This window comes from Littorina saxatilis, linkage group LG2 (assembly GCF_037325665.1).
Source record: "Littorina saxatilis isolate snail1 linkage group LG2, US_GU_Lsax_2.0, whole genome shotgun sequence".
In the NCBI taxonomy this organism is placed as follows: Eukaryota; Metazoa; Mollusca; class Gastropoda; order Littorinimorpha; family Littorinidae; genus Littorina; species Littorina saxatilis.
This window is the reverse complement of record NC_090246.1, coordinates 59,833,542-59,849,770: the sequence shown is the minus strand read 5'-3', so window position 1 is coordinate 59,849,770 and position 16,229 is coordinate 59,833,542. Positions and strand designations below refer to the sequence as shown.

At 39.2% G+C, this 16,229-nt stretch overlaps 1 protein-coding gene across 1 annotated transcript; it reads right to left on the bottom strand.

Moving 5' to 3' along the window:
• Nucleotides 1-1,270: 1,270 nt before the first annotated feature.
• On the bottom strand, nt 1,271-16,222 carry LOC138959403 (small COPII coat GTPase SAR1B-like). The gene is made up of 7 exons (XM_070330869.1): nt 16,096-16,222; nt 15,560-15,611; nt 13,059-13,178; nt 10,852-10,917; nt 7,815-7,918; nt 4,157-4,288; nt 1,271-3,613 (listed from the first exon to the last, which is right to left on the bottom strand). Exons 2-7 carry the CDS (start codon nt 15,600-15,602, stop codon nt 3,497-3,499), a joined length of 582 nt encoding a protein of 193 aa, XP_070186970.1. The 5' UTR covers nt 15,603-15,611; nt 16,096-16,222; the 3' UTR covers nt 1,271-3,496.
• Nucleotides 16,223-16,229: the final 7 nt, after the last annotated feature.

The following is a 16,229-nucleotide window of genomic DNA, read 5'->3' as shown; positions in this document are numbered from 1 at the left end:
TGGTCGGATGACGGTGTGTTGGCGTATCGTCGACGTGAGATTACGGGTATATATGACACGTCAAGTTGTTTTGATGAGTATAACTTATGAGGTGTGCTCCCGGTGTATCTCGTTAGACTGTATCTCGTTTGACCGTATTCATTCAGAGGAACGGACTCGGTGCCGTTTGACCGTATTTGCTCATATTTGGTTGTTTTTACATTTAGTCAAGTTTTGACTAAATGTTTTAACATAGAGGGTGAATCGAGACGAGGGTCGTGGTGTATGTGTGTGTGTGTGGCTGTCTGCGTGTGAGTGTGTAGAGCGATTCAGACCAAACTACTGGACCGATCTTTATGAAATTTGACATGAGAGTTCCTGGGAATGATATCCCCGGACGTTTTTATCTTTTTTTCGATAAATACCTTTGATGACGTCATATCCGGCTTTTTGTAAAAGTTGAGGCGGCACTGTCACACCCTCATTTTTTAAATCAAATTGATTGAAATTTTGGCCAAGCAATCTTCGACGAAGGCCGGACTTCGGTATTGCATTTCAGCTTGGTGGCTTAAAAATTAATGACTTTGGTCATTAAAAATCTGAAAATTGTAAAAAAAATATTTTTTTTATAAAACGATCCAAATTTACGTTCATCTTATTCTTCATCATTTTCTGATTCCAAAAACATAAATATGTTATATTTGGATTAAAAACAAGCTATGAAAATTAAAAATATAAAAATTATGATCAAAATTAATTTTTCGAAATTAATTTAAAAACACTTACATCTTATTCCTTGTCAGTTCCTGATTCCATAAACATATACAGTAGATATATGTTTGGATTAAAAACACGCTCAGAAAGTTAAAACGAAGAGAGGTACAGAAAAGCGTGCTATCCTTCTCAGCGCAACCACTACCCCGCTCTTCTTGTCAATTTCACTGCCTTTGCCACGAGCGGTGGACTGACGATGCTACGAGTATACAGTCTTGCTGAAAAATTGCATTGCGTTCAGTTTCATTCTGTGAGTTCGACAGCTTGACTAAATGTTGTATTTTCGCCTTACGAGACTTGTTCATTTGTGCATTTAGAGATCTAAAATGTAATGTTTGCTTTGTAAACTTACAATCGGAGCCGTATCAAGATGTTATTACACGTAGTTAGTACTATCCAAAATGTGCATGTTTTAAGCAGTACCTCAAACCTTTCACATGGTAAAGTGTTACAAACTATTCTTGCACATCTCCAAACAAAATATTGACAAAAAAAGAAACTCTGGATTGATCGAAAATTACGTGGTTTTAAATTTTTATTTCCTTTTGAAAATATACACATTTGAAATACAATTTCAAGGTGTGAGAGAATGCTGTGAAACAGAGTAAAATGTATAGAAAATAGCGTGTGAACATTTTTTTCTTCTTTACCGTTTCAGAAATTGAATGAATAGCACTAGCAGAGATGGGCAATAGTTACATTTTCAATCAATCAATCAATATGAAGCTTATATAGCGCGTATTCCGTGGGTAGAGTTCTAAGCGCTTGTCGAAGCACGACCAACAAAGAAACTAACATCTACAGACGGACACGAACCCTATCACACACTAGCAAACCCTGATAAACATACAACAAACAATTGTTTAACAACAATGTACACATCAATAGCTAGGTCCAAACAAAATAATATTAAACACAAAGAAAACACCTCTCACAGAGCACAGCACAAGAATGTCTTTTGGGGCACAACACATCACGTCGAACATGAAAGTCGCAGCCAGCTACGGGAAGAACTGAGTCTTCAACCTATTCTTGAACGTGTCAAGAGAGGGGCTCTGGCGAAGCTCAAGCGGCAGGGAGTTCCAGAAGGAGGGGCCCGCGGAGGGAAATACACCGACGTCTTGTATCCAAATCATAGGTTCAGGATTTGCATGAATCTGAAAATCTAGCATCAGCTGTCTTCAGAGGATCCCTTCTGCTTGTTTTCTGGTTTTGTTTTGCCGTTTTACACAGTGTGTGTCTGAGTGAATGAGAGAGAGAGAGAGAGAGAGAGAGAGAGAGAGAGAGAGAGAGAGAGAGAGTGTTTGTGTGTGTCCATGTGCACAGGCTGTTCAATACAAGAATGCTGATTACTACCTACAAGTGTCATAAGAGCTGAAAGTCCAAACTCAAAAAACGATACTTTGTCTCTCATAATGTAATTTTAATTTACGGCGAAACTTGCCAGCAGCAGTATGAAGCCAACAAGAACTTTATTCTATCGCCTCAAATAGCCTTGGCAAAATGTACACACAAAACATCAACTAGTTCTGAAGGAACCCAAATCATGAGAATGAAGCATCTGGGACGTTCCATGCCCATGCTGCTGAATTCGTCTAAATTTGATAACTTGCCAGCTTGATATTCTGCGATGAAACTACCATATCACCTGTGCATGCGCTAGAGAACATACAGGATACTTTAACGCGTAACGTTAAGAGAAGTCACAGACCATCATAGCAACTTCCAAGTGTCACGTGTGTATCAAACTATCACTTGTCAATTCATCCTTCGACTGAAAAACACCGACCAGTTACATACAACAGCTCATTCTCACTTGTTCCCATCACTGAAAATCATGTTCTCTCAAGAGCCAGAGAAGACCAAACTATCAATCTGTATACAAGTTAGCTACTAACTAATGTTCTCAACACACAGCAAGCATGCATTCAGTCTAAAGAAAGCACCTCTGACTCTTGTCCTGTAAATATACATGTATGTACACACAACACCCAACAAGACTGGCTATAGGGGTGGACACAAAATCATCAACCACACGGGAATGGTCTCAACAGATGGACAAGTGAAATAAAGGCAGGACAAAATCATCAGCTCTTATAAGAAACCTTTATTGATGAATTTTTTTTTAGCTCATAAAATAATATACAAAAAGATCACTTAATTGAACAATAAATACATGTACCCCCTATTGCAAGGAAAAGGTAGCTCTGACCATGGAAATAACAAATGAAATGTCACTATCCTATCTATTCATTTCTTCAAACATGGTTTCAAATGTAGTTAAAACTATCTCTCAAAAAACAAACACAAAAGTACCAGTCTTAAACGCATCTATATCTATTTCACAGCAAATCATGAGGATGTCTGTCAGTTTCACTCCTAATGAATGCACCTCTTCCAATAATATTCAGAACCATTCAAATTTCATTCCTGACTTGCACGTATGCTGCAACAAATGCCCTGCCATGCAAACAAGTCACTTTGCACAGAAGTTAGCTCAGAAGTCCCAACTGAAAAGAAGAGGAAGAGGGAAGGGGAAGAAAAAAAAGGAGACCCATGTATTCCAGAAGAAGAGAGTACGCTCACAAACACACTTTTTGACGCACACGCAGTCGCTTGGAGCACTAGTGTCGGCAGACGCAGTCCTCGCACGGTTCAGACAGGCTTCACAAGTGTTCGCTCACTGTCAAAATTCAGCTACACAGGTCAATGCAGACTGAGAGAGAGGTTTCAGGTGGAGTGCTCAGTTGATGTATTGTGCCATCCAGCGGAACCCCTCCCCGTAGCCCTGACGTTTTAAAACACTGCACATGAACAGCTCCATGGGTCGGCCGGGCAACTCGCTGCGAGAAACTGTGCCCTGAAAAGAAATTAACAGAAGCGATTTGAGAAAAAGCATCAAACATGAGGTATACAAACACACATACGTATAGACATTTACATTACCATCCCGCTATACTAAAAACTAAACCAGAGCAGTGCCATTGAAAGTACAATAAAGCTGAACAGAATCTTACACAGTTATGTCTATAGTTTTGAAAAACTTCACAAAAAAGTCTTACTTGTTAAATAGTCTACATATTTGTTTATTAAAAATTTTAATTCAGACTCAAAACTGCTTGTCAAAAAGTTCCATGAACAGTAACATGACTTGATTGTATGCTTTGACAAAGGATAGGAACGCTTCCAGACTAAAGCCTTGCAAGTCCTGTTTGCAAACTGCTGGCAAGAAACTCCTTTCAGCACACAGATGTGAATGATCCCTTTTTTCTGCCCAACAACACACCTTATGCCTTTTTCTTTTACATTCTGCTCATCCATTGGTGCTGGGGATATAACCTTTTCGAAAGCACACAAATCCATAACATGTCCATAAAAACTGCTCTCTGGTGTCAGTACTAACCCTTCCTGTGGTGAGGTTGTGTAGACCAAACCAGTGCCTGAGCTCATCTTCACTGGCAGCGCCGGGCTTGTCAATCTTGTTTCCCAGAACCAAGATGGGGGCGTTGGCCACCTGTTCGTCTGTCAGCAAGCTCTGAAACATCCCAACAGTGTATGGTGTCAACTTGTACTCAGAGACTCCCTCCACAGATGGCAAAATCTTATTCATTCAACTAAACAGCCTTTTTCAAAGTTACAAATATTTCACTGCCACTGGTTTTCACTCTTTGCTATTGAGTTTGCATAAGGCCAAAAAAAAAAATTGTCTGTTTCTGGTAACATGGCTAAAAAAAAATAGGGTCGGTAGGTAGGGATTTTTTTATTTTTTTTTATTTTTTTTTTTTACCCCAAATGTAGACCAATAAAACTAACTTTAAAAATCACGCAAAGAGACTGGATTCACTATACATAGAGACAAGACACTCAACACATTTACAAATCGTCAGCGGACTTTCGTTTTCACACGTTTTTGTTGTTCATTTTCTCACCCTGTCCTTTACCACCAAAAAAAAAAATAAAAAAAATTTGAGTTTGGAAAAAAAAAGTTTAGGGTCGGCGCCGAAATTTAGGGTCGGTTGGGTGACCAGAAACAGACAATTTTTTTTTGTTGGCCTAAGACAGTTTTAACAAAAAAATTGCATCCTTTTTGTACTTGTGTTCCAAAAAACTTCAACAGAAAGTGCCAGTGGGCCTAAAGGCTCCTACAGGAAAGGAATTAACTGCTTCTTTAGTGTGTGTTTTTTACATTTAGTCAAGTTTTGACTAAATGTTTTAACATAGAGGGGGGAATCGAGACGAGGATCGTGGTGTATGTGTGTGTGTGTGTGTGTGTGTGTAGAGCGATTCAGAGTAAACTACTGGACCGATCTTTATGAAATTTGTCATGAGAGTTCCTGGGTATGATATCCCCAGACGTTTTTTTTCATTTTTTCGATAAATGTCTTTGATGACGTCATATCCGGCATTTTGTAAAAGTTGAGGCACTGTCACACCCTCATTTTTCAATAAAATTGATTGAAATTTTGGCCAAGCAATCTTCGACGAAGGCCGGACTTTGGTATTGCACTTCAGCTTGGAGGCTTAAAAATTAATAAATGACTTTGGTCATTAAAAATCTGAAAATTGTAATTAAAATTATTTTTGTATAAAACGATCTAAAATTACGTTTATCGTATTCTTCATCATTTTCTGATTCCAAAAACATATAAATATGTTATATTGGAATTAAAAACAAGCTCTGAAAATTAAAAATATAAAAATTATGATTAAAATTAAATTTCCGAAATCGATTTAAAAACAATTTCATCTTATTCCTTGTCCGTTCCTGATTCCAAAAACTTATGAGACTGTGCCAAAAGGTCAGGTGTCATGTCTACTGTCCCGAATGACACACGATTGCTGACATTTCACCATTGCCAACAGAATAAACAAATAAGAAATAGGTAGAAAATGAATGTGAAAACTGACTTTAATTGTTGATCAGTATTTTCTATACCACTAACAAATAATCTACTTGCACATAGCTGTTTGGCAAATGTATGTTGCATGGGACACACTGACATGAAAGTGGAAGATGTTTTTCCCTCTAGAGAAACTACATATCAAGTTACACTTTTTGTGCTCTTCCATTCCAGTTGGCAATCAATTGTTAACGCATGTTATTAGAAAAAATAGAACGAAAACAGATTAGATAGAATGAAAAATGTACTGGTGATGTCATTTGGGACATACTGACATGAAAACGTCACCTTTTGGCACAGTCTCTTATAGATATGATATGTTTGGATTAACAAGAAGAGCAAACGCTCGATCGAGTCACTTTCGCAGTTCTGAATATTATATGAGGCATCAGATGGACAGGAAGAAATTGCTATTCACAACACAATGAGTCACGTTCACATAAAATTTGAGCCCGGTCACTTTTATAGTTTCCGAGAAAAGCCCAACGTTAAGTTGTGTGTTGCCGAACAGAAAAGGCTAGTTATTTCCCTTGTTTTTCTGATAACGTTCGTAAAAGGCTACAGATGTAAATACTTTGATGTAAAGAATAATCCTACAAAGTTTCAATCACATCCGATGAACTTTGTCAAAGATATAAAATGTCTAATTTTTCCTTTGACGCTGACCTGTGACCTTGAAAAAGGTCAAAGGTCAACGAAACCATCGTTAAAGTGTAGAGGTCATTGGAGGTCACGACTAAACAAAATATGAGCCCGATCGCTTTGATAGTTTCCGAGAAAAGTCCAACGTTAAGGTGGTGTCTACGGACGGCCGGACGGCCGGCCGGCCGGACAGACTAACACTGACCGATTACATAGAGTCACTTTTTCTCAAGTGACTCAAAAACACGTTCAGAGAGTTAAAAAGAATAGAGATATAGAAAAGCGTGCTATCCTCCTCAGAGCAACCGCTACCCCGCTTTTCTGGATTGTTAATTTCACTGCCTTTGCCACGAGCGTTCAGTTTCATTCTGTGAGTTCGACTGAGCTTGACTAAATGTTGTATTTTCGCCTTACGCGACTTGTCTGCTTTTTACATTTAGTCAAGTTTTGACTAATTGTTTTAACATAGAGGGGGAATCGAGACGAGGGTCATGGTGTGTGTGTGTGTGTGTGCGTGTGCGTGTCTGTGTGTGCGTGTGTGTGTGCGTGTGTGTGTAGAGCGATTCAGACTAAACTACTGGACCGATCTTTATGAAATTTTACATGAGAGTTTCTGGGTATGATATCCCCGGACGTTTTTTCATTTTTTGGATAAATGTTTGATGACGTCATATCCGGCTTTTTGTAAAAGTTGAGGCGGCACTGTCACACCCTCATTTTTCAATCAAATTGATTGAAATTTTGGCCAAGCCATCTTCGACGAAGGCCAGACTTTGGTATTGCATTTCAGCTTGGAGGCTTAAAAATTAATGAATGACTTCGATCATTAAAAATCGGAAAATTGTAATTAAAATTATTTTGTTATAAAAAGATCCAAAATTACGTTCATATTATTCTTCATCATTTTCTGATTCTAAAAACATATAAATATGTTATATTCGGATTAAAAACAAGCTCTGAAAATTAAAAATATAAAAATCATGATTAAAATAAAATTTCCGGAATCGATTTAAAAACAAATTTATCTTATTCCTTGTCGGTTCCTGATTCCAAAACCATATAGATAAATGTTTGGTTTACAAACACGTTCAGAAAGTTAAAACGAAGAGAGGTACAGAAAAGCGTGCTATGCAGCACAGCGCAACCACTACCGCTCTAAACAGGCTCGTCAATTTCACTGCCTTCTGAGGACTACGGTCATTGTGAAAAAATGCAGTGCAATCAGTTTATTTCTGAGTTCCACAGCTTGACTAAATGTAGTAATTTCGCCTTACGCGACTTGTTTTTGTTTGTTATTCAAATTATTCCCTATTTGAAAGTCAACATTTTGGAACTCAGCAGAAAAATGTAGGACAATGCAGGTCACTGCAGACTCACACCTCTAATTCACACAGAGCTAGAATGGACCTCTTTACCTGTAACATTCACCCTGCTATGTTGAAACTTCCTTGTCATGAATGACATCCTCATCAACTTCGTAACCTTACAAGTGTGAAATGACAAGAAAAGAAAACTCACATCCAGCTCTGCCTTGGCCTCAACGAAGCGCTCTCTGTCGTGGGCATCAATAAGAAAGACGATTCCATCAACAGCGGGGAAGTAATCCTTCCATACTCGTCGAGCTGAAACACACACACACGATGCACACATAAAATTATTATTACGCTTTCTGATATTCCTGACATATTATAAATCCTAAAACAAAAAACTTTGTCATTCTTATAAAACTTCGCTCATGCAGTCGAACCTGTCCTTGCAACCACCTCTCAAAGGTGACCACCTGCCAACAAAAGCCACCCTTGCACTATATAAACAAAATTCAACAATAGCATAAGACAATCGACACCAGTAACAGAGCAGATAACAGTCAGCAATGTGTTTTACTTTTAGACACAGGTACTACCGCGATCGATTCGATAGCCATTGTTCCATCCAGTTTTTCCTCACAAGTACAAATCCTGGCACCAACAGAAACAAGTCACTCTCTTAGTCTTACATGAACCAGTTAAAGATGCTGGTCCGCTGAGAGCACTGTTGATACAACAATGTCTTTTTGTTGCATATCTATATATATATATACGACTTGTGTCTGTCTGTCTGTGTGTGTGTGTGTGTGTGTGTGTCCGCGATGCACGGCCAAAGTTCTCGGTGGATCTTTTTCAAATTTGGAGTCCGTATTCACCTACACCCCGGACACAACCTCATCGATGAGATATTTCAACACGTGCTCTCAGCGCGCAGCGCTGTGCGCGCTGAACCGGGATTTTTTGTTGTTGTTGTTGTTGTCGGGATCCACTACCAGTAACTCTTCCTTATCTTCTCCAGTGTTTCAGCCGCGATTATCTTCCTTCCTCCGTGTGACGTCAATCCATATTCCCGTTACTACGTTACTATTTTTAGAAGGTCACTGCACGTTACTATTTTTAGAAGGTCTCCAGTGTTTTGCGCGTTTATCTCCTTTCCTTCGTGCGCCGGCAAAGCCGGCGTACACCCGGCTCTGCCGGGTCCCAGGCGCAGCCTGGTATTCGGCTCTACTTCTTCCCGGCGAAGCCGGTACCCGGCGAAGCGGGTAATCATCTAGTAATTATATACATCTATAACTATACTAGATGAATACCCGGCGAAGCCGGGTGGATCGCGAGACAGAGTATGCAGCGTGGCGGTTCGCCGGCTTAGAGCACGTATTGAAAATATTCATCGACCAGTTTGAGCCCGGGGTCTACCTGAATATGCCCACAAAATTTGATGCAGATCCGTCGAGAACTTTGGCAGTGCATAGCGAACAGACAGACACACACACAGATACACACACAGACAGTAGTCGTACCTACCATCTACTGTAGAGCTTATTAATGGTTGCAATGAATATTTACGATGGGAGGGGTAGTATTAGTGGCAATATTTTGAAGATGGGAGGGATTTTGTACACGAATTGCAATACTTAGATCTGAACCAACATTGAAAACTCGGCAGGTTTCAGAAGGGAAGCTACTGTTGCTTCAGCAACCTAGCGTTGTTGAATTGCGTAGATTGTTTCCCTTGGTACAGAAGCCATATCCGCGGTTCACCGCGCCACGCTGCGCTTAGAGCATGTGTTGAAAATTTTCATTGACCAGTTTGTGTCCGGGGTCCAGCTGAATATGCCCACCAAATTTGAAGCAGATCCATCGAGAACTTTGGCCATGCATCGCGAACACACACACACACACAAGCCATATATGGTCAAGGCCATGGAGGTGGCTCGAGTGCAGAAATCACCAGCTGACAATATTTGACTGCGATTCTAAGGTTGAAGATAAAGAATTGATGAAATCAAACTGCTGTCACTTGTTCTTATATAATCAAAGCTTCGTGTGATGACAAACTGAGTTAAACTTGCTTTCTGTCGTTAAAAAACAAAAAAAGAAGATTTGATGACTATAATTAGTATTTTCATTATGATATTTTGGAGACACACACATTATCTATGTTTTCTGTTTTGGACTTAGTATTGATGGTATTTTGTCTTAGAACTCCATGCTGCATTTTGACTTAGTGTTTTGGTGTCATGTTATGTTTAAGCAATTTCAAGCTCAGGTATTTGACCCAATTAAAGATTCTTACCTGCTAATCTTGTTTGTATTGATGGATGTGTGGCCTAGCAATAAAGAAACACCACCAACATTTCTTTTTGTTTGTTCTTAGATCATTAAATTGCCTGAATCTGAAATTGTGATGGCGTCATGTTATGTTTGAACATTGACATTATTTTTGTAAATACATCTAAACGATGGCTCAAGTGTGGAAAACATTTTTCGTAGAAGTTTAGCATGACCATGCCTAGTAAATTCTCAGCTTGTAATAACATTGAAATTTGTTCTTGCATGTCACACTCATTGGTGTCCCCTCCAATGGCCTTGACCATATATATATAGAAGGATATTTCATGATTTACACAACTATCTCACACATACCTTAAGTGTTGCCAGCCAAATAAAACTTTATGCTGTTTGTCAGTTCGCATCTCCCGCCAAAATGTAATTAACAGTTCCTGTGGCTACGTTCTGGAGCTAAAGGATGTGTGTGCTTTATGTCAAAAGGACACCAAATTCCATGTTGTTACCATTTTTTTTTTTTACATACTCAAACAAAATGTCTTCACGTAAACTCCGAAGATAGAAAGAATTCACCCTCGTGCATCGAGTTTAACAGCATGAAGGCTTTTGACGTAATTAGTTTACATGCAGGGGATGATCAAATCTTACAGTGTCCCGCCAGGACAATTATAACATTTATTTCATAAAAAGATTGCAGTACTTGCCTGCTTGCAAGAAGGTCAATGAAACTTGGTAATACATGTATTCAAAATGGATAGAATAGATGTCTGAGGCATTACTGAAAGCCATATGGGCCCCATGCACCTGGAAGTGAGAAGTTCAGTGACTTAAAAGTCTAAATAACAATGTTTACATTCATTATTGTACTTGTTAGGAAGAAACAGGTCAAAACTTCATGTCTGGTATTTTAACCAGTAAAATACTGGGAATTACTGGTTAACGGTAACACAATTTCTTACCTTGTCTGTGTCCACCAAGATCAAATGTTGTGAATCTCATGCCTCCCATGCTCAGTTCCTCTGATGCTGTTCAACAATAAAACAACCCGATGTCACCAAATAGACATAAAAAGTTCTACCGAGTATCTCAAACATGTGTTTCAATTACTAACTGTACAGCAGTAGAACATATGTTCCTCTCCTAAGTAAATAAAAAAATAAAAATAAAAAAACATTTCCTAAAGCCCGTCCTTAATTGAGCCCGTAGTCGACTACACGAAGCTTCGCGAAGTCTTTATACCAAAACCCCGCAGCTACGGCGTGATACTTTGACCCCAACATCGCTTCTCAAGTTTTGACATGCGAAGCTTCGCCGTAGCTCGCAACGAAGTTGGTTTTTTTGTAAGAAGAGTGCTTTCGATTCAAGATGGACGACGAAATCAGACTCAATACCATAGTGAAGAATGCATTTATCGACTTTGGTTGACCCAAAGTACAAGAACTAACCTCCTACCTGTATTATTTCATACTGCGATGCATTGACATGTCGAATGAAACTCGAAATCCCAGCGCTCACGCCAACTGGTCCCGGCCGTGCTCAGTCAACGAAATAGAACACATACAATTAACTTACGTCATCATCAAGTACGTAAAGTACAATTTGTGACGTAAAGTACTCAGAAAGAAGCACACCACGCGCTGGTCGAGACTACGCGCATTTGAGACGCCAAGACATGAAAAGATAACTCTCTTTTCCGCCATAGTGCCTTCCCTTGGACTGCGACGAAGTCTAGTTCCGGTAGCTTCGCGAAGTGAGCTACGCGTAGTCGACTTCGTCCAATTAAGGACCGGCTTTACTAATACTATCTACCACATTTTCCAAATGAAGTACAGTAGCGAGTACAAGTTTCTACATGTATCTGTTTTGACGTCTAGTTATAATATAACTTATAGACAACCAATACAGTGTTTAGGAAAGGTGTCACTGTCATCAATCATTGATAATGCAATAAAAGTTCAAAAAAATATTGACAAGTTGTTCTGACTGGGGGTAGGTAAAGTGACTCGTTTATTGATTTAATTTGTTCAAAAGATACTTGAGCCAAGTACACACTGATGGATTGGTCATGAAAATGACACTAAATGTGTGCTCCATTGGGTTGAATGACCTCTCCTATCCTGCCTGTAGCCTAAGCTTGTTTGTGCCGCTAACAAATCATTTACAATCTTTTCAAAAAAACACTCCAAGCAAACTGCCATGTATACTTTTAATTTCACGTTCCACATATATTTTCCAGACAGGAAATAAGAAAAGCAGCAATAACCTCAAACACTTGACTAGCACTTCTGGGTTTGCTTCACTTTAAATTGCATGCACCATGTTATCAGTATCATGTGTAAGTTCTTACAACTTCAAAGTTTCTACAATTCTAGTTTCTACATTTCTAGTTAAAGTAAACCTAAAACTATAGGTGTAAACAGACCTATTGCATAAACAATGCATGGGTTACTATTAGAAACTGTAAATCAACACACTGTCACACACAAAAAACTCAACTTAGCATGACCTCTACCTCAAGCAAAATTAGTCTGTCTAGTAGTAGTAGTAGTAATCTAAATTAGTCAACTTCAACAGCTATACTCTTTCTAACTACAAAATGCTAGGGACACATCACCCAAACACTACTGAAAGTAAAATAATTCAGAAAAATTGATAACTTTTGGTCTAAACTTTACAGAAGTACCATTCTGAAAACCAGTCAATTTTATAAGACAAACATCCAACTAAATTCTGCCATCAAATATGGATTATGGTTAATGACAAGCATGCAACCGTTAGCTCTTTCTTGTGAGTACTGATACTCATTCTTCATTGTCATTACTTGCAGCGGTGAGTGTCATAAAACATTGTCCACACTAAAAATCGACAATGCACACTCACTATTGGCCATTATGTTTCTTTTTTCTTCTAAATTAACTTTTTTTTTAAATGTTTATACACTTGAGCAAAATAGCCTGAATGTTGATGTGCGAATAAATGTTTAGACAATGCTATTCCAAAACACCATTTGGTAATGCTATGGTGAAAAAAAAGTAAATTGCTACACTTTAGGTTTCCCAAGGGTTGGCAAGTCTGCACGTTACAGCTTTACTTGAGTCTAAGACAATGTTATTACGACAAGTTTACGAATGGAACAAAAGCATAAGTAGAACTAGCAGAAGCTTACTTGGGTGAAGGGTGGGAACGTGCTGCGCCATTCTGTCGTCTTTGAGCATGTGGAGGAGGGTTGTCTTGCCAGCGTTGTCTAAGCCCAGGAAAACTAATTTACCCGATTTTTTGTATAAACCTAGATAGACAGAATGAGAGAGAACATGCAAGTGGTTAGCAATGCAGTCACATGCAGGAACGCAATCAATCAATACATCAATCTAACATAGTGATCTGCAGTGGTCAATCTGGGGAGAAAAAAGAAAGGTTGAAAAGTCAGCCGACTGTCTACCTCACAACGATGTTTACCATCCCCTTGTTGTCTCAGAAACAGAAGATGGGACATCAGCGGGCGACAGATCTCCGACAAGTTTTTCTTCTATTACAATTCGCCTTTCCAAAGGGACCACCAGCCTATGATGACAATTTTTGGTTGTTCCCTTGGGTGGTGTTTATTGAGAAGGTTGACTGTACGATGCCTAGACTCTAGAGTGAAAATAACTCTGCCTTAAATTCTAACAGTGTTTTAGAGATTGCTTGGACCTCTCAATACCCCACGTTCTACGAATCATTTTCTTTTTGACAAAATGCATACAGCTGCCAAACACTTCGGCATACTGGTAAGGTTATTAAATTGTCATGATAACCATTTCCAAAATATTACGTCTTGTGACACTTTTTCCTCTACTGGATCAGTGGATGTGCACCTTTTTGGGATTTTAATTTTTATTCAGAATTTCTTTTATCATCATGCAACAAGGAATGGGGTTAACTGTGCAAATACACAGCAGCAATACAGAGCTACTAGATTGTCTCGATCTGTCAATGACAACCGACATCATCACAGCAACTTCAGAAGCCAAGTCAAACAGCATGCCACACACTGGTTGTGATACAGTCCACTAACACCAGGAGTCACGATTCCATCAAACAGACCAGGTCAGGGAGCAACCTGACTTACTGGGGTGCAAAGTGGGCACAGGTTGAATCATGTGCCCTTCTTTCAGCACGCTGAGCAGGGTGGTTTTGCCTGCATTGTCAAGCCCCAGGAACAACAACTTGCCTGACTTGTGACCCAGGCCTGTAGCAGTCACAGCAATTTTATCGATGTTTGCACAACCATGTTTTTGTTACAACAAGATTCATATAATCACATCTACTAAGTTATAATTATGTTAATTGTAATACTACAGACAAATGATCACTTTTTCTTTCCAATAACTGGTTGCCCCCCTTCCCCTCCTCGGGATATGTTAGCCCATGGAAAAGACGTCACATACTAATAGCCCTTTTCTGCATCTGAGCAGCTCTCACAAGATATCTGCGAGACGTACAGCATGCTCTTTGTTATGCTTCAAAAGTCGCGAGAACTTGGATCTTCAGTTTTCGCAGCTCTCGCGAGATAGCTGTACAACATGCTTTGCTATGCTTTGAGGTTTGCAAGAAAATTGAATATCGATATGACGATAGGGTCTATACCCAGAGTAAGAATGAAAATGTTGAGATTCATACAGTATTAAATAACATGTAGGCCTATTCACAATCCACCCAATCCTCACAAGTCACATGGGGCTAGTTCTGAAGATTGCCAAACTAACGGTACGTCTAATTACCCAAATGAACCCAAATGAACCCAAATGAATCCAAATGAACCCAAATGAACCCAAATGATACCCAAATGATACCATTTATATAAAAATGAATAAGAGTGTGTGTATGTGAATGAGAGAACGTGTGTGTGTGTGTGTGTGTGTGTGTGTGTGTGTGTGTGTGTGTGTGTGTCGCTGTGTAAGATTGGACGTAATTTGTGGAGTTGTATTCATCAAAACGTGACAGGTATGGGTACTGATTTTTTTGGTGATCACCATTCAGTTATTTCATGTTTGCTCAATGCCCCATCCCATATGTGTCAGTGTGTGTAAGATGGCAACACAGGTCTTTCAATTGGTATCTTTGAATTGTGATCACCATTCAGTTATTTCACGTTTGCTCAGTGTCCCGTTTATCGCAAAGGATCTTCTCAGTGTTCGGTCACGGTTGCTTGATATATGATTTGAAAATCTTATCACACTTGAAAGCTGAGAGAGTGGAGATGTCATGATGGCTGAGTGTCAAGATTGTTTTGATCACAGCGATGGGCGGTGGATAGCATGTGAGGTAAAGTACCAATATTAAAAAATATTTGACATTATAGTAAATTAATGGGAAGGATTTCCTTCCGTAACACCCCATCCCCCCCCCCCCCCGCCCCCAATCCCCATCTCAATATAACTATTTTGTTTGAGGCTAATCCCACCGTTAACTTCTCATGGAATGGAATAATATTATATAAATGGCATTGGGGTATCATTTGGGTTCATTTGGATTCATTTGGGTATCATTTGGGTTCATTTGGGTAATTAGACGCACCCCAAACTAACCTTATTTCCCAACAATATGATTAAAAGCAAACTGAATTTGAGCAGCCAAATACTTCAGTCATATCAAAGCAACCAGTTTAAATGAATGAAGACAACTCACCTAAAAAGGATAACATATTTTGAAACCAATTCCAGATGAACATCTTGATTTTCTGAAACAGAAAACAATACGTTGGTGGTCAAAATCAATTTGTGGATCAAGATCTCAGTAATGTTTCAGCAGGTGGTTGGTGGTCAAAATGTAAATCTATCAGTAAGCTTATCAAGATCTCTGCAAGTGCAATGTTGGCATTGTTGCAGCAGGTGGTAGGTAAACGCCCCAGACACTGATCTTTCTCTCTGTTAAAATCATCCGTAGAGGTTCAACTTTCGCTTTGGGTTAAAATCAATAAGTCATACAATGTATCATTTAAAGACATTATTTCGGAATAAAAAACCCATTGGAGTTACAAGCGTTAGGCCTATACTTCACGATAGCTGCGACGCAGACAGCTGACGATCACACAAGAGGCAAGGTTCAAACTTCACGTCAGGGGTGAATCGGCGAGTTTACGCGAGGAAGATATGATTTATCTTAGACAAAAGTGGCTGTAGGTAAACATCAATATGAACTATTGTGCCAGTTTAAATACTTACTTTGTATCCAAGCCCAGAAATAAAAAATTATGCGGTCAAAACTGTGTTCGTCAGTTGCATGAGACGTGTACCTCAACCAAAATGGCTGAGACGTGAACAGTGACGTACTGGCGAGAATGGCTTGTTTCAGTTCT